This window comes from Ptychodera flava, chromosome 7 (genome assembly GCF_041260155.1).
Source record: "Ptychodera flava strain L36383 chromosome 7, AS_Pfla_20210202, whole genome shotgun sequence".
Lineage (NCBI taxonomy): Eukaryota > Metazoa > Hemichordata > Enteropneusta > Ptychoderidae > Ptychodera > Ptychodera flava.
In genome coordinates this window covers 11,064,305-11,083,346 of record NC_091934.1, presented here as the reverse complement: position 1 = coordinate 11,083,346, position 19,042 = coordinate 11,064,305, and the positions used below count along the sequence as shown (strand labels likewise).

The following is a 19,042-nucleotide window of genomic DNA, read 5'->3' as shown; positions in this document are numbered from 1 at the left end:
ATTAATCAATCGGGGAGCTGTAAAGTGAATAATACATAGTAATGAGACCTAACGCATGAGATCCCACCAATCAGCGTAACGCAAATGGACCTTAAATTACCAGATGAACCAATCACTGATGTTGGTACATATGTCATGGACCTGACTTATGAAACAGGACTATTAGACGTATATCATTTAGGACATAAATTTGTGTCCTAAAACCCAGCGTCGCTCACGTTGATTGGTAGGGTTTTATGTACCTATGCCCCATTTGCGTTCATTCATTGGCTGCCTATATGTCCTCAAGTCTCATTAATATTTACTGTTCCGAATGCAACTCATTCATTGGCCGCCATATGTTCTTGTCCTTGCCTCACTTTCGAGTGTTACTTGTCTCGTTCTGCCATGTGCTCATTACTGTAACACATCTGCGAGCCTAGGCAATCATTACCAGACAGCTAGAGCGTAGTCGCAATGTTTTTATTTATGCCCTTAATGATATACGTCTATTGAAGCATGTACCTATAGAGCTGGGTTGTCTTCGATTACATTGCTTTGAACACCGAAAGCGAATGTATATAAGTGGTCTGATTTCAATTGTTTACTCAAGTCGCATATCCAAATATGCATTCTGTAATTATCTCCTGTTCTTGATTGGTTTATTTCTTCGATAAAGCTAAGACAGAAAAGAAGTAGAATAACTGAGAATATTTGTGATTGTTATGCACCGAAGAGAGTAACACAAGGTCAAAGATAGAAATGATTTAAGTTGTCAAACCCTAGAATTTGAATTTTTGAAATCGGCGATTATACCAACTCTGCCTCTAATCAGTATGACTTTTGTCGATCCCGAAACTATAAATGAGAAATCAGAAATGAAACTCATTCAGCCTCTGATAATGATGGTTTTATATCATGAAATCGTCGAATCATAAGAGAATTGTTTTAGCAGAAAAAATTATGAGTGCTGAAAAATATTTTGGGAGGACGATTTGCTGTATCAGATAACGAAATAAGGGAAGAAGATAAGAACTTTGCACTTATTTCTTCAATTGAAAGTTTGCAACGATTCCTACTGCTCATTATAATACGCAGTCTACACTGCAACCGTTACTAAGTATCATTTCTCATTGTGTAGATCAATTCTATATGGTACCGAATTTATATTTCCTAACTGGTATTTCGTAACTTATTCCTTCAAGACTTTTCAATATCTTACACAAATGCCTCACGTTGTCCATACACATGAAGGTCAGATACAAAACATGAAATGCTATATTACTAATTAACACACTATGACCATATACAAGTTAATCAACACATGGATGAGACAGACGCCAGACTTTTCAATCATATCAAAGAATTGTACGGGTAGGTGATTCTAATAATATTTGTTTTATAAATTTAATTACGAATATTATACAACGATATTTTCCAGCGTGCTTTTACGAGGAACTTAAAGACCTTTGCTGGCGCTAGATTGTCTTGCCAGGAAATGTACTAACTAGATTACAATTTCAATGGAAAACAAATGGCTATGACACTTCATAATCCTCGTACAGATTAGAACAAACTTGATCCCGGGGATCAAGTCCCTGGCTTTTAATAGCAGTATCATAACTAAATGTGGCATGTAAACTGTAGCTTGCATGATCGACTAAAAAGTTGTATTGATATTTATGATGTTCCCCAAAACTACGAAAAATCACCCTCCTTCATCTATCTTGTTTGAAATACTATCATTTCAAAACCACGATCAAATATAAAAAACAGATAAATCAGATCATAGGCATATGTCTTTTTATGTCATTTGCGACATTTGGTACCATGACATATTAATATCTTTTCGGAAAATGTGAGTGATAAAATTTGAAAAGATGAAACATCCAATAAAAATAAGCACATTAAGGCGGACAAGGCACGGGTTGTAGCCACAGGTAGCGCCATGCATACAAACTCAAACAAACGGGAAATAAGGCTGCCAGGAATTACTGTCTTGTCCTGCATTTCTGTCTAGCTTTGCATTTTTCCCGACCCGCTGAGTTCACAGTTCACTTTTCAATATTTTACAAAATGCCTCACGTTGTCCATACACATGAAGGTTAGATACAAAACATGAAATGCTATATTACTAATTAACACACTATGACCATATACAAGTTAATCTGCACATGGATGAGACAGACGCCAGACTTTTCAATCATATCAAAGAATTGTACGGGTAGGTGATTCTAATAATATTTGTTTTATAAATTTAATTACGAATATTATACAACGATATTTTCCAGCGTGCTTTTACGAGGAACTTAAAGACCTTTGCTGGCGCTAGATTGTCTTGCCAGGAAATGTACTAACTAGATTACAATTTCAATGGAAAACAAATGGCTATGACACTTCATAATCCTGGTACAGATTAGAATAAACTTGATCCCGGGGATCAAGTCCCTGGCGTTTAATAGCAGTATCATAACTAACTGTGGCATGTAAACTGTAGCTTGCATGATCGACTAAAAAGTTGTATCGATATTTATGATATTCAGAAAATCACCCGCCTCCATCTATCTTATTTGCAATACTATCATTTTAAAACCACTATCCAATATAAAAAGCAGATAAGATAGGCACGTGTCTTTTTATGTCATTTGCGACATGTTGGCACCGTGACATATTAAATAATATCGTGTCGGAAAGAGTGAATGAAAAAATTGAAAAGATGAAATGTCCAATAAAAATAAGCACATTAAGGTGGACAAGGCACGGGTTTTAACCACAGGTAGCGCCGTGCATACAAACCCAAATAAACGGGAAATAAGGGTGCCAGCAATTACTGTCCTGTCCTGCATTTCTGTCTAGCTTTGCATTTTTCCTCGACCCGCTGAGTTCACAGTTCACCGCCGTAAAAGGAGATGATTCTCTCTCCTACGTCAGCATTGTCACTCAATTTTTATTTCACAAGTTTGACATAGTTATGAAAAGCAGAGCTATCTGCATATAAGCATGAATCCATTGCCTTGCCTCGTATGTCTCAAAGTTTGTGCCTCCTACATCTAAAGTGTAAATTTGTGCAAACGCCACAGGAGTTCAAGTGAATGAAACCACATACAAATAATAGCATATACCATCGTCACAATAGGGGATTTAAATCACGAATGCAATAAGTGTAGATCTTTGATGCTAAGGTGTTCAAAACCTACATTTTGGCACTTTCTAGTAAGACACGGTGATTGATATAACAAGTTCGCATGTATCTGGCTTTGAAAAGTCAATATGATGTCTATGTTTACATGGATAATTTCTTATTTTGATTTTAAATTCATCATTTAATATTGAAGTTTAAAGTATACTTATATTTTTCTTATTTTGTGGAAGATGTTAAAACTATAGCAAGCCAAAGGTGAAAATAATTATCCACTCTACAGAGCCCTAATATCATCCTGCTATGATCAAATACTTTAGTTTCCTGATGTGTTCTGCATATGTATTATTCTGTTCCAATCTCAATACTATTTTTAGAACGTTAAACCAATATATATAATACAGGTTTGTTTCGATTATACAAAGACTATACTACTGCTCAGCGTCCGATATTTGGATACTTGGTAAGTTCTCTGTCCACGCATTTTTGCATCTTTCATTCATTTCAGTACTTGTGTCAAGACCGAGAAATCTAAAGTGCCACAAATAGTTTTTACAAGAGTTTCCTAAATGCTCTTTAGTGTTTTCGATTCCAAAAGTAATCCTCGCTGCATTACTGCGCTGAGAAGCGGACGTATATGTCAGTTTATTTTATTTTCACCTAATCTTATATCTTGTGGCACAGATCATTACATTCTCTGTATAAAAACTCAAGAAGTAAAGACCGAACATATACCGAAGTTCTTCTAGGCTCGCATAGCGAGTGGAGTAGAGAAAAACACAACTGTTTTACTGATGCTGCGCTTGGCAACTTCTCTCTATCAGCCTAGCTGTACGTAATCACCTCCGTTCGCTGTGGCAGTGTCTTTAACTCGGTTCCTCCTCAGATCGTCTTTCCGTCCATGTACATCTATAATCCTACCTCTGATTCCGTTAATCCGGCACATTTTCTTTAAAAACTTACAGAACTTGAATTCGGTGTATTTTGCAGGTAGGCCTAGCCGTTATTCCAAAGGTTTTCACAAGCTTTACTTTGTCATACAAGTGCAATACGTACTCTTCATGCGGCCAAACTTTTTGAAATGTCGAGCATAGGGATAGTTTATAATGCTCAGCGATGTATCGGCTAAAGTCAAATCTTCAATAGTCTCGGGATAATCTTTTCAACATGAAATAATTTGGATCACTTTACATTATGTCTAGGGCAATATCAATGTGAATGTACTCTAAACTTAAAGTTAGGTAATTCACGACCATTTAACTTCCGCTAAAGCTAATTAAACTTTTATGGCAAATTTGAAGGTTGAAACGCAAACTTAAGTAAAAGAATCCCAAGCGTAGCTTATCAGTATCTAGTTAGCTTAATCAAACTGCAATTTATATTTAAAATTGTTTGTCTGTAACAGATACAGTGGTTTACGTTGACTCAATGGCATTTTCCGAAATTGGGGTATTGCTGTCGAGCGTAATTGTCAGCTAAGAAGTAACACTGGTCCATCACAGAAAAATCAACTGTGCTAAACGTGAATATTGTCTTGCTGGAGGTCAGAGTACTCAATACAACTACGCCTGAAAACAAGTCAATACGTCTTGGACAGTATGCCGGCTGTACGTTGACGTGTGTGACACTGATGGTTATTTGCTACGTCTGACCTCCTACAAGACAATGTTTCAAATTTCGCAGGCTTGAATTGACTGATAATACCGCCTATAGCTGATAGATACGCCAGAGAGTGCTGAGAACACCTCAACTTAGACAATATGTCTAGTTCGTCTATTGCCAACGGGTCAACGCAAACCACTGTATCTGTTTCAGACAAACAAATCTTAAGGTAAAGTGCGACGAATTCGGACGCGCACGCGCTTTAGAACGTTTCTGCGCAGATTTAACTCCAGCCTGCCGCAAATGGGTTATTTTGTAGCGCATGTATTTAACATCACCTGTCATTGTTGAAATTGCGTCTTTACCTAATTTTTTGACCCATTCTCCTAGAAATACATGTGACCTATAATCTTGTCATATTTTGACCCTCTAGGAAGCTGGTTTTTATTCAATATGAGCGAAAAATTAACATTTCTCTCCCATTTACATGGCGCATATTACTCATTCACCTGGAAATATTGTAAAAAGTAGCGTGGTGACACCCTTTTATTAAAAGTGTAAACTAAATGTTATTATGTCAGGATTTTATTCGCCAAGTTTGGTCAAAATGACACCATTAAAAGTGACAGGAAGAAAGTTCGAAAATTATGTAGTGATATAATTTCGATATCGTCAATTTGTAATCGATACTTACATAAATTTCTTTACAAACATCATGTAAACTATACATTCGATAGATATGGATCTTAAGTCTTGGTATTTAATAAAATTAACTCATTTGCTAAGCGTTTTATGATTGCTTTCTTTAGTTTAAGTGAATTATATCATTTTTATTTATTTCTAACAACGCCATTTTGACGTCCGTTTCCATGGAAACGAGCGTGGTGACCCCCATTTTTTATTTCATTTTTGCACTTGCACAACTGCCAAGAATATTTGTGCAAAGTTTCAAGAAAATGACACCACAACCTGATTTTGACGTAATTCGTACTCATTCACCCTAAATATAAATTGGAGAAAATACAACGTGTTGAGCGGTCTCAGTCAGATAAATGTAACAACTTAGCCGGCTATTGAACCACTCTTTTTTGGGAGTGGAGATTTAGCCGACTGGTTCTGTCTCTGGCCTCTCAGCTAGGCGACTGATGCCGTATGTTGTGGGTTCGAATCCGATTGAAACTATCCGTATTTTCTATCCTGGGTTGGTAACACTGCTGGTGGACAGAATTGTCCCCGAGGTTATCGTTCGCCCAGTTAAAGCGATGAAATTCGTTTCTTCGCTTCGATGTAGTGTGTATGTGCGATGTATGATAGTGAGCATGCGTGCGTGAGTGCTTCACGAACTCTACAACTGTTTGAGCGGTCTCAGTCAGATAAATGTAACAACTTAGCCGGCTATTGAACCACTCTTTTTTGGGAGTGGAGATTTAGCCGATTGGTTCTGTCTCTGGCCTCTCAGCTAGGCGACTGATGCCGTATGTTGTGGGTTCGAATCCGATTGAAAACTATCCGTATTTTCTATCCTGGGTTGGTAACACTGCTGGTGGACAGAATTGTCCCCGAGGTTATCGTTCGCCCAGTTAAAGCGATGAAATTCGTTTCTTCGCTTCGATGTAGTGTGTATGTGCGATGTATGATAGTGAGCATGCGTGCGTGAGCGCTTCACGAACTCTACAACGTGTTGAGCGGTCTCAGTCAGATAAATGTAACAACTTAGCGGGCTATTGAACCACCCTTTTTAGCTCCGCTGTCAGCGACGCGGAGCTTATCAAATAGGTTGATTTTCCGTCGTCGTCCGTCGTCGTTCGTCGTCGTCCGTCGTCCGTCGTCGTCCGTCAACAATTGCCTTCTCCTCTGAAACCACAAGTCCAATTGCTTTGAAATTTTATATGCAGTTCACTTAAGGTGACCTCACTTCAGTTTGTTCAAATCGTGGTGAAATTTGCATATTTGTTTTTTGGGGGCATTTTTTGGTGTTTTTGGTAAAAAAATCTTCTTCTCTGAAACCGCTTGTCCGATTGCTTTGAAATTTGATATGCAGTTTGCTTAGGGTGACTTCAGTCAGATTTGTTCAAATCGTGGCGAAATTTGCATATTTGTATTTTTAAGGCAATTTTTGTCATTTCTGGTAAAAAAATCTTTAAAAATCTTCTTCTTCAAAACTGCCAGTCAGATAGCTTTGATATTTGGTACATAGGTCCCTAGGGATGATCTATTTCAGATTTGTTCAAATTGTGCAGAAATATGCAAATTTGCATTTTTAAGGCAATTTTTGCCATTTTTGGTCAAAAAATTTATTTCTCAAAAAGTACTGGTCTGATAGTTTTGAAATTTGGAATACAGCCTTTCTATCGATGAACTAAGTAATAAGTATTGAATTTCTGATGAAATCTGTAATTTTGTATTTTTGGGGCAATTTTTGCCATTTTTGGTCAAAAAATGTGTATTTCCAAAACTACTCATCCGATAGCTTTGAAATTTGGTATACAGGTTCCTACAGATTAACTAAATGATAGTTATTGAAATTATGATGAAATCTACAATTTTGTAATTTTGGGGTAATTTTTGCCATTTTTGGTCAAAAAATGTGTATTTCCAAAACTATTCATCAAATAGCTTTGAAATTTGGTGTACAGGTTCCTACAGATGAACTAAATGATAATTATTGAATTTCTGATGAAATCTGTAATTTTGTATTTTTGGGGCAATTTTTGCCATTTTTGGTCAAAAAATGTGTATATTCAAAACTTCTCATCTGATAGCTTTGAAATTTGGTATACAGGTTTCCATAGATGACTAAATGATATTTATTGAAATAATGATGAAATCTGCAATTTTGAATTTTTGGGGCAATCTTTCCTATTTTTGGTCAAAAAATGCGTTTCTCAAAAAGTACTTGTCTAACAGCTTTGAAATTTGGTATACAGGTTTCTATAGATGAACTAAATTTGATCTTTTGAAATTATGATGAAATCTGCAATTTTTACTTTTGGGGGCAATTGTTGCCATTTTTGGTCAAAAATTTATTCTCAAAAACTACTCATCAGATAGCTTTGGTTGACATGTTCTTAGGGATGATCCTATGTGATACATTCAAAGTATGATGAAATCTTCAATTGCGTATTTTTGCAGCTTATTTTAGCCACTTTTTTCTGGCCACTGCATCGAGCTATCAAAGATTTCCACCTTCTTCATCAACATGTGTCAAAAATAGTTATTCTCTACATAAACACAGCGGAGCTATATCGGCCGCTAGGTCGCTTGTTTTTGGGAGTGGAGATTTAGCCGACTGGTTCTGTCTCTGGCCTCTCAGCTAGGCGACTGATGCCGTATGTTGTGGGTTCGAATCCGATTGAAAACTATCCGTATTTTCTATCCTGGGTTGGTAACACTGCTGGTGGACAGAATTGTCCCCGAGGTTATCGTTCGCCCAGTTAAAGCGATGAAATTCGTTTCTCCGCTTCGATGTAGTGTGTATGTGCGATGTATGATAGTGAGCATGCGTGCGTGAGTGCTTCACGAACTCTACAACGTGTTGAGCGGTCTCAGTCAGATAAATGTAACAACTTAGCCGGCTATTTGAACCACTCTTTTTGGGAGTGGAGATTTAGCCGACTGGTTCTGTCTCTGGCCTCTCAGCTAGGCGGACTGATGCCGTATGTTGTGGTTCGAATCCGATTGAAAACTATCCGTATTTTCTATCCTGGGTTGGTAACACTGCTGGTGGACAGAATTGTCCCCGAGGTTATCGTTCGCCCAGTTAAAGCGATGAAATTCGTTTCTTCGCTTCGATGTAGTGGGTATGTGCGATGTATGATAGTGAGCATGCGTGCGTGAGTGCTTCACGAACTCTACAACGTGTTGAGCGGTCTCAGTCAGATAAATGTAACAACTTAGCCGGCTATTGAACCACTCTTTTTTGGGAGTGGAGATTTAGCCGACTGGTTCTGTCTCTGGCCTCTCAGCTAGGCGACTGATGCCGTATGTTGTGGGTTCGAATCCGATTGAAAACTATCTGTACTTAGCGGAGTGTTCTCAAGCTTCAACAGATTTTGAAACTAAACAGGGATATAAGAAATTGTCCTTCATTTCCAGTTTTTCAAATGCTATTTTTAATGTGAATCTGAAATTCATTTATATCAACTATCTTAACCTATGTTGATAGGCAATACTTCTTCAAGGTATAATTCTTCAAGATATTTCACATTTTTAAGTATTGAAAGAACTTTCTATGAAAACTATCCCCTCCAGAACAATAAGAACAACAGTGTTTATTACTCCCCGAGGACACCGTCCGGGGGGACTTATAGGTTTGGTCATGTCCGTGCGTCCGTCCGTGCGTCCGTCCGTCCGTCCCTCCCGTCTGTGCGTCCGTCTGTCCGTCCGTTCACGCAGATATCTCAGAGACGCCTGGAGCAATTTCGTTCAAACTTGGTACAAGAATAGTACTCTACCTCATACAGATGCACGTCGATTTGTTTCACAATGCGATCAAATTTGGCCATGTTAGAGGACTTTTCAGTTTTCACCTCCATAGACTCCCATGTATAAGGCAGTCCATAGACTCCCATGTATAAGGCAGTCCATAGACTCCCATGTATAAGGAAGTCCATAGACTCCCATGTATAAGGCAGTCAATGGACTCCCATGTATAAGGCAGTCCGTAGACTCCCATGTATAAGGCCAAGAAAAATAAAAATTTAGTTTCTCATCATATTCATATTGCGAAAAGGATGCAGTGACACAGTTTTTAGTCCCCACAGATAAAGTCCAGGGGGCTCATAGATTGGGTCATGTCAGTCCGTGAGTCCATCCATGTGAGTCCATCCGTTCACGCAGATATCTCAGACACTTTGACAAAATGTCATGTGACCTTGGTGACCTTTGACCTCGAATATACATATTTGTCCATAACTCAGTAACCACAAGTGCTAAACCTTTCATATATGGTATGATGGGACACCTTATGACGCCACATATTGTACCTCATTAATTATGTGCATATCTAATTTTGAGCGAGCCAATAGAGCTAGAGGTCTGATTTTTGGTATATATGGATAACTTAGCAATACAATTTTTTTGACAAAATGTCACGTGACCTTGGTGACCTTTGACCTCAAATATACATATTTGTCCATAACTCAGTAACCACAAGTGCTACACTCTTCATATTTGGTATGATGGGACACCTTATGACGCAACATATTGTACCTCATTTATTATGCGCATATCTAATTTTGAGCGAGCCAATAGAGCTAGAGGTCTGATTTTTGGTATATATGGATAACTTAGCAATGCAATTTTTTTGACAAAATGTCACATGACCCTGGTGACCTTTGACCTCAAATATACATATTTGTCCATAACTAAGTAACCACAAGTGCTACACCCTTCATATTTGGTATGATGGGACATCTTATGATGCCACATATTGAACCTCATTAATTATGCACATATCTAATTTTGAGCAAGCCAATAGAGGTAAATGTATGATTTTTAGTATATAGGGATAGACTATAGGATAGAATTTTTATGACAAAATGTCATGTGACCTCGATAACCTTTTACCTAAAATACACGATTATGTCAATAAATAAGTAACCACAAGTGCTATGTCCTTTATATTTAGTAGGATGGGAGACCTTGTGACAACACATGCTTTACCTCGTTACTTATGCCCATCTATAATTGTGGGCAAGTCAATAGAGCTAGAGGTCTGAATTTTGGCATATATGGATTAATTAGCAATACAATGTTTTTTTTTCAAAATGTCACGTGACCTTGATGACCTTTGACCTTCAATATGCATATATATGCATAACTCAGTAACCACAAGTTCTTTACCCTTCAATTTTGATAGGATAGTAGACCTTAAGATGTCACATCTTGTACCTCATTTATTATGCACATATGTAGTTCTTGGCTGGCCAGTACAGCTAGAGGTCTGATCTTTTTTCCCGGTTTAGAACCATAACTTAGACATGCCTCTTGTTTCAAATTGGGAACAATGACATAGACCTTTGTGTCCATAGATCTGAACATATACACTCCAGTGAAACTTCTTAATGACCTCATTTCCCTGCCCCATCAAGACTAATACTCCTATTACAAGTGGGGACTATGTCATTGTCAATGACTTGTTTTCATTAACTTAATCTAACAAGAATAATATATTCAGATTGTATTACAAACAAACACGTACTTTATAGCTATTGGCCGTTACGATGAAGGTTTTCAATGTTGGTGAGAAAGCTGGAAGTAATTAAGGCTTACTAATCTTTATCGCATCCAGTAGTTGGCAGCAAACGTATTTAATTAATTGCATTTTAGTGTATCAAACAACTGATGAGAACAACAGTAAAATCGATGTGGTCAAGGATTTTAATTGCATTTTATGAGGAAAGACCGCATCACAATACACTGTCAGGTGCAATTATCAGGTAGGCAGTAATAGAGGAATCGAATCCGTGTCTGCAAAATATTGTCTAGCAGGAAGTTAGACTTTGTCAAATGCAACACCATTTGATCCACTGGTACGATCGTCTGACCTCCTGCTAGACAATGTTTCAACTTTTGCAGACGGACTTTTCCTCTATTACCGCCCAGCTGATAATTGCACATGACAGTGTAATATGACACAGTCATTCCCCATAAAAATGTGAATCTAATTGAAAAAATGTTGACCACATCGATTTTATTGTTGTACTACATTGATTTACTGTTGTTCTTAGCACTTTTTTCGATACACTAAATGCAATTGGCTGTAAAAGAAAGCCAAGACACTTAACAGAATGCAAATGTTTCTGTTATTGATTTGATGTCCAACATTTGTTACAATTCAGAGATTACTGGCGATTACTCATCTTGACTTGCTGAGAGGAACTCATGATCTTCTTCAATATTATCTGTATGAAGCCGTTAAGTTCGTTTCATATACGTTGTATTTATTTCTAAATAGTCAAGGTAATAAATGCAACCGTCTAAGATACAGTTTCTTTAATGTCTTAGCGTGTTTCGGAGTTTTGCAAGATCATTGATCGTCCTGTCCCGTATAGACGAAACACGGGGGTTTAAACATTATCTTAATAAAGTGGATTCAATCATACAACAAATATGAACTAAGATCAACATCAATACTGCTCTTGATCTACAGTTTACGTATCACAATTAATATTCATAACTGACACGTTACAATTCCACCACGTGAAATTCTCATGCTCATTCATTAAATGTAGACTGCTCATTTTCTGAATGTAAATCAAACATATGTTGTTTACGTCACCGTTTCCAAAACAAGGTCGTAAAACGCTGGCAGTCTTTCTGGACAGTAAACTACTAATTGAGATCCTGCTGTTTAAATAATATTGATACGTTAAATTTTGTGTAGGATAAGTTACCTCCATAACACTAAATATCAAAAACGCGAGGATTCCTTTTAGGGATCATGCATTATGGTGACTTTATATTTTGGGATTAATGTTGTAGCTTAATCGGTAATACATTCTCTTTACATGCATTTATAGGTAGCCTTTTTCAGCTGTTTTCTGCATTGGCAATAATGCTGACATAGTGTTCTTAGTGCATGGGTGTCAATCTGTATAAAACATTCTGGGGAACAACAAAACTGAAATTCAGTACATGCATGTAATTTGAAAATAGTAATAACTGATTAAATAAGGTGTGTGACGAGTATAATTACTGGGTTACCGACATGAGAAATACTTCCGGTAGATGTCGATCGTTTATGCTGGGGGAGAAAAATAATATCGACATGTGAGGTATTTGTTGCATGGGGACAAGACAGCTTGTTGTCAGAGACACTAATCAGGGTGTTAATAGGTCTGAAATACTTGCGGGTTGACATGCTAATGCCACTCTAACTACTAAAATACAACTATTTATATCAGGCTGGGCACAATCTAGTGGCCACTCTTAATCATAATTGGCATCCTACTAGTCAGCTATTCTTATTGAAGGAACGCCATGACAGCGGTACATTACATTTTGACATTCACATGAACATTAACATATATGTGGTCTGTTAGTTTGTTTTCGGCGAATTAGCCGAAGTTTTAGGATAGAACCAAAGGAATCTAGACAAATATAGTAATATTTATGCCATATTTTAATCTGTATGTGCTTACTCTTTAGTTTGTATGCTTTGTAATCATACGATACAAGGCTTTGATTTGTATTAAAGGAGATTTTCTCTACAGGTAGTATGTGCCTCGAAAGTGAAAGACTTTTGCTCAAACTTTCCTGAATTAAACTTTCAACCGTTCCATTACCAAATCAATAATAAAAATCGGGGGGTCACTGTGCAAAGTTTGGAACTAGCAAAGTAAATTACCCAATATTGTGTGATATTTGAAATTCACATTGTCCGGCAATCCTATTTAACTCTACGGGGCGATTAAATCTTGGATTTGATTTTCAAAACACTTAGATGGTGAACATTTTTCTTTGTCCAAGAGCTTTAAAATGAGCCCCAACAAGTGGTAGATCAGAGAAGAATTGTAAACATTTGAGAGCTCAAATAACTGTCCCTGAGGCGCGTTCCACCGCAAGACTCTCTGTACATTAAGGTATAAAGGTTGGCGCTTTGTAACGGCGGTCCTTAATACAACATCAACCAAAACACCATCATGTCAATTAATCATTAGTTAATTTGGTCATCACGGCAATCAACAGAGGATAGTTAATAATTAAGGTAGATAACTGTAACATTAGTGTCTTAATGTAACTTTACCAGAACGTTTGAAGCGTTAGCATGCACAATGTATTCAAAAATTACTGGTAGTTCATTCTATTCCTAGCGGTTATGAAGTCATGAATGAAAACCAGACTGGATACAAATGACTTGTACCAGCAACTCCAAAGCGAGGTGAGACCTATAAATGACAGGCCTTGTAGTACCGGAACTTCATTATTGAAATCCGATTTTATGGCCGCCAAACCACTTGATCGATTCAACTGCTCTTTGCAAACTTGAAACTGCTCGTACTAAGGATGATGATACGAGGAAAACTTCGAGTCAAATGGTCTGTTGATTCTGGAGAAGATCTTTTAAGATTCAATTGAATCTTTCGCAAAAAAATAACCAATAGAGTGAGAGTGGGAGCAGGGATAGACTGCCTTACGCCTAGTGTTACATCATAGCAAATGATAATGTGAAGCAGTGGTGTGATGGCCTGCACGAATCAGTGGTCTTAGCCTTGGTTTCCGTGTCCCCAAAAAACGTTAAACATGATTAAAGCAAAGTTATAGTCACCCATAAGTTGTTATAAGATACGAACATATCGCAAAAGGATAACCCGTTTGTCGATTTGAAATTGTGAAGCTTTTGATTGTTTAACAATCTTTACTTTTTACAAAGCCTGATGCACTATTTAATGAAACATAACCCGGTTTGTGTATTAAAAACGTGCATTCTAACAACGTTAAGGACTTATACATTCGTATTCCTGATGAATTTAATACATCCAGAGCGTACTGAAACTACATTGTATTTTATCCTCCTAGAGTAATAAAGCATATGTTTAAAATAGAAAAGTTTTATGCATATGGTAATCGTCATTCTACACAGAAACTGGCCCAAGTATGACTGAGTTTGCCTCATGCAAATGACTGGGTCATACTATTTTGTCAATGATATTTAATTAACATTGGTGTCATTCAGCGATTAGAGGTGTGAACTGAGGTTTCGACGAATGGGAAAATTATTTGTCTATAACTTGTATCAGTGAACTCTGAGATGGATGATGAGAAAATTACTTATAGACAATTTAGGATGATATCTTTTATGCATATTTATAGTCATGATATACCCCCATTCATCGGTTTTACATATATTTATTTTAGTAAAACAAAAGGGCATTGCCGATGGCGTTTCTACAAAGTGTGTGGCACAAAGCTCTCTGTGCTATCTTAGCAGCCTACATAGTAGCTGAATCACGAGGTAAGCACGTTTCACTACTTTTGCCACCAAGTATGCTTTTCTGATTGTTTAGTAAAAATGGATGGTCAATCTTGCATGTTACTCTTTTATAAGTAATGAATTCAATTCACAACGGTAAGTTGTCGTAAAGGCTGATTGAACGCAAATGACATAAATCAGAAGATCGAAATGGTGCTTTCATTTGTTGGTTCATTGGTTCACTCAGTCAGTAATTCACTCACTCATTATAAACTCATCAATGTATTCATTAATTCTTCATTATTCATTCATCTGTACGTTTGTAAATTCTTCAGTTCACTCATTCTTATAATAGAAAAAACATTGACTGTGTTCCAGGATCAACTCTTCCTATTTTTTCTCGAATACTCGATCTCTTTCTTAGCTGAATCAATCCGCTTAGTAGGCGGTTCAAACCAGTATGAAGGCCGAATTGAAATATTTCATGAAGACCAATGGGGTACAGTTTGTGACGATTCGTTTGAAGACATTGATGCGATCGTTGTCTGTCAACAACTTGGATACAGGTATCGTTCTTTGATTTAAAATCAATGCTATTTTGGAAAGCTAGCCTTCACCACGTTCAAATAGAAACTTTAAAAATCGCATATCAGTAGCATTACTGCGCAGAATATTTTAAACATCTACTACTTGTTATTTTGCGAAGTCGTCCAAATGTTTTCTGCCTAGCAATAAACGAAACATCACAGTATATACCAGTAGGGAATGTAATTTAAACGTTAAAGTTAATCCACATAATCTCTATTGAGCAGAAAGGTGTAGTCACTTGTTCAAATATCTTATTCAGTGATAAACTTCTTCAAAATTTGTAGTTTTGACTTCAGATTCTGATACACTCGAAATCATTATCGACATGAAGAAGAACGTGGGCTATGCCATTTTTCACAAAATGCTTTCTTTATGCATCTGTTACTATTCGTATTTTTCTTCATAGTAACGTTCCGGCCACCATGTTACTAATCGTTCTTTCAAGGGGAGTTTGTATGTTGAAATCACCTTGGCCTGCTGAGAGGTACCAGGGGATCTTCAGTGTATTGACTACACGAGACGTTGAGAGTTCGTTCGTTGGTACTACATAGACTATATTTCTCTGTAGACAAGCTTGACAGTTGCCATCGCCCAAGATACACTTCTATCATAGTCTAAATGTCTTGGGTCCGCCGTGTTCCTCTCTCAATGTTCCAAAATTTCTTGTATTGTTTTTGAATGGGATTTTAAATGTTATCTTTAAGGCGTGGCTTGGATCATACGATAGACATGAATAAAAGATAAAATGATACATCCAATCATAAACATCGATGCAGGTCTTGATGTTAAATTGACAGGTTCCCTTTAATTTGCAAACGTAATTGACTACCTTCATAATTCTTAATATAATACAAATATTCCAGACTTCCGTAAACATCCTTGTAAAACGTAATTAGAGTTATTGTGCGTTAGTCTCAAATATGGTTTATTCGGAAATCAACTTATATTTGAGATCTTGATGTTTTAATTAACCATTGTACTGGTGTCGATGACCGCTAGGTTCATTAACCTTTGTGTGGGACAAAATATCTCTGTAACACATCTTAGGGCGCCATTTCATCACATCTGTGTAATTAGTTTGTTAATACAAAATGTAGACGTTCCAAAAGTTTCTGGCTAGCCTAGTTTCTACCTACTTCATTAACATTTTGTATCATACAGTGTTCTAAACTCATATAGCAAGCACACTCATTTGACGTGCGTTTGTTGAACAAGTGCAGACAGAAAAGTTTGCCATGCTACAACTTGGATGCAGATATTAATTGTGACCATAGCCCCGTACGGTTGTTAATTAAGACATTCGCTTTGTAAAGACTAAGCCTCCTAGAAGATAACAGAAAATGATTCGTATCCCCTTCGTTATATGAGTGTCTTTCTTATGAAAGACGCCTTTGTTCAGAAATTTGCCTCATCTCCGATATAAAATTACAATTAAATTTTCGTAAAATTGCATGTAGAACTTTGTGTGGTCTTGTCACACATCATAACAGAGTATTCCGAATAATCAATTTACAATGACAGGATTACTGTAAGTTTCCAATGTTATGACCCATGCATTGTTCTTAGACTGGCAGTAGAGGGATCAATTATCCCGTATGCACTTTATGAGGACACGGGACTCCATAATTTCTTGCGTCCGTTCATTCAGTAAACTATTGATGGCGTCTAAATTTACTTTCCCCTTGAATAAGATGCGATGTGACATAACGTAAAAATAATACAGAAAATAGACATTTGGCTTATTTTCATGTTTTAAGGGCTTTAGTAATCTCGTAATAGGTTCTGGGACTTCCTGTAGACTGAAAAACTTCTCGAATTAGATGAAATTATGACACATCAGGCACAAGACCACTAATTAATTCCCCATAGGCCACCACAGTAGCGTTGAGCTCGATTTTCCTATTATAAAACATTCAGCGGCACGAATCCTCTTAACAGGTGATAGGTCAATGTCAGCTTGACTACTGATGAATTTTTCGTGTGGGCAAGTCCACGGAAATTTTGATATAGCGATGAAAATAGCGCCCTCAGTGGTGTTTTTGAGAAAATTCAGGCTTATTGTTATGATTTCTATGGCCTCTAGAACTCCTCATATTACCACTGAATGCTTCTGCCATTTTTCACAACAGTCTGCATTTCGATTCAGGCAGAAAAATATCTTTAAAAAAATTCTTGACATTGAAGTTCAAACTAAACGAGCATCCATGCAGGTATTAAAACATCAAGGTCTGCACTATTTTCAGGACTAGAAATTAGCGGTAGTCCCGCGTCCACTGACTACCATCTTTTCTCTGCGGATACCAAAATTCATGAAATGGTAGCCTACACGGACTACCAAAGCTTGGGACCTGAAATTCAGTCAGTACTTGGCATGACCATGTCCGGCCTGTCACTTTGGAACCAGCTAAATGCAGTCAAACCCAACTAGACATAGAAAGGCCAGACTATGACTTTGTAATGCAAGTAACGAAGACGACCGTGCGGTGGAACTTTGCAACAAAGTTTCTATATCTGAACTGCCTTACTTGAATGACAGGCACAGAAAATGATGGACAATGAAAATGTATTTTCGTAACGGTCGCATTTTCATCATAATGTATCAATCACAATTACATAGAAATTATGCCTGGTCCCTACAGAAAGCCCATGATCTATTTTTAGCCCTGCTACAGTATGTCTCAGTGCTGAGAAGGTCGTGTCGTTGTCATGACGACAATCAAAATTTGCATAATGTCCGTTTTACCTGTTTCCTAAGGTATTAAAGGTGTGCAATATTCACATCAAATGACTAGAAAATTCACTTCATGGGCAGAATCTTGGAAAATAGCGTTTTCTTGTCTGGTTAACGAAACAAGATTTCCCTGAACTAAAAATGCATGGGCTACCAGTCTTTGTCACTTGGCTACCAACTTCAGAAAATGGTAGCCTAAGTGGATTACCAGGGGAAAAGGTTAATTTCGAGCCCTGATTTTTCTTCCGAACTATCTTCGTGGGTGGGCTTGTGCCATCAGTGAGCGTTGCAGATTGCGGACATTTACATTTCTACCGACTAACTCTATTTGACGATATCATGAAATCATTTTTGTTTTTCAAAGTAAACATTTCCGATTGTCATATTTTAATTTGGCGTGCTCCACCATGTTTTGTCTATCTAAGATAGAACAACCATTCAAACTGAAAAAGCATAATTTTACTCTCGAATTTTGCGAAGGCAAACTTTACAACAATGTGAATGTAAACTGTAGCTCTATCACATAAAAAGAACCGAAAGTTCCTAACTCTACTCACATTTTCGCCGACCTCAACACAACATTTTTGTCAACAGATATTATTATGACTGCGAAATTTCTTTCAGCATCGATCCGCAGGATTTGATAGCCTTTGAACTTTTGGTCGACCATTTAGATAGTTTAGTATTGTAAACATATCATGCCACACTACACTAAAATTACAATTGGCAGTTAGTTCGAGTGAAAACTTGCTATACGGTAATAGTGATGTCGCTTCATAGACTTTGTGGTATAATTTCAACTGTTGCAAAGTACTGAAGCCACATTAGTATTGCTCAGTTTCTAAAATTTTCATGTCACATGGGAGATTTTCCTATAAAAAATCCAAAAGCTAAGGCTCGCGCACGGGAATCTCTTGAAAATTTAAAATCAGCCTAGTTAGAGGTTTCCCTTTCAATGCAAAGCGTTCTTCATCAGTTGGCCAAATGTAAAATGCAAATGTCTTGCATCAGTATTATTACTTGTTTTGGTGCTGTAGAAAGCAAGAGATTACTCTGCATTTTTGACCAGGAGATTTCCTTTAATTTG

The 19,042-nt window shown here is 37.2% G+C and overlaps 1 protein-coding gene across 2 annotated transcripts in view; it reads left to right on the top strand.

The window, feature by feature from the left end:
* Positions 1-3,544: 3,544 nt before the first annotated feature.
* LOC139136777 (scavenger receptor cysteine-rich domain-containing protein DMBT1-like) overlaps positions 3,545-19,042 on the top strand; it is a 34,953-nt gene continuing 19,455 nt past the window's right edge. For both annotated transcript variants that reach the window (XM_070704606.1, XM_070704604.1), the window contains exons 1-3: positions 3,545-3,581; positions 14,582-14,678; positions 15,061-15,202. In XM_070704606.1, coding sequence (XP_070560707.1) covers positions 14,603-14,678; positions 15,061-15,202 — 218 coding nt within the window. In that variant the 5' untranslated portion in view covers positions 3,545-3,581; positions 14,582-14,602. The remainder of the gene's footprint in view (positions 3,582-14,581; positions 14,679-15,060; positions 15,203-19,042) is intronic.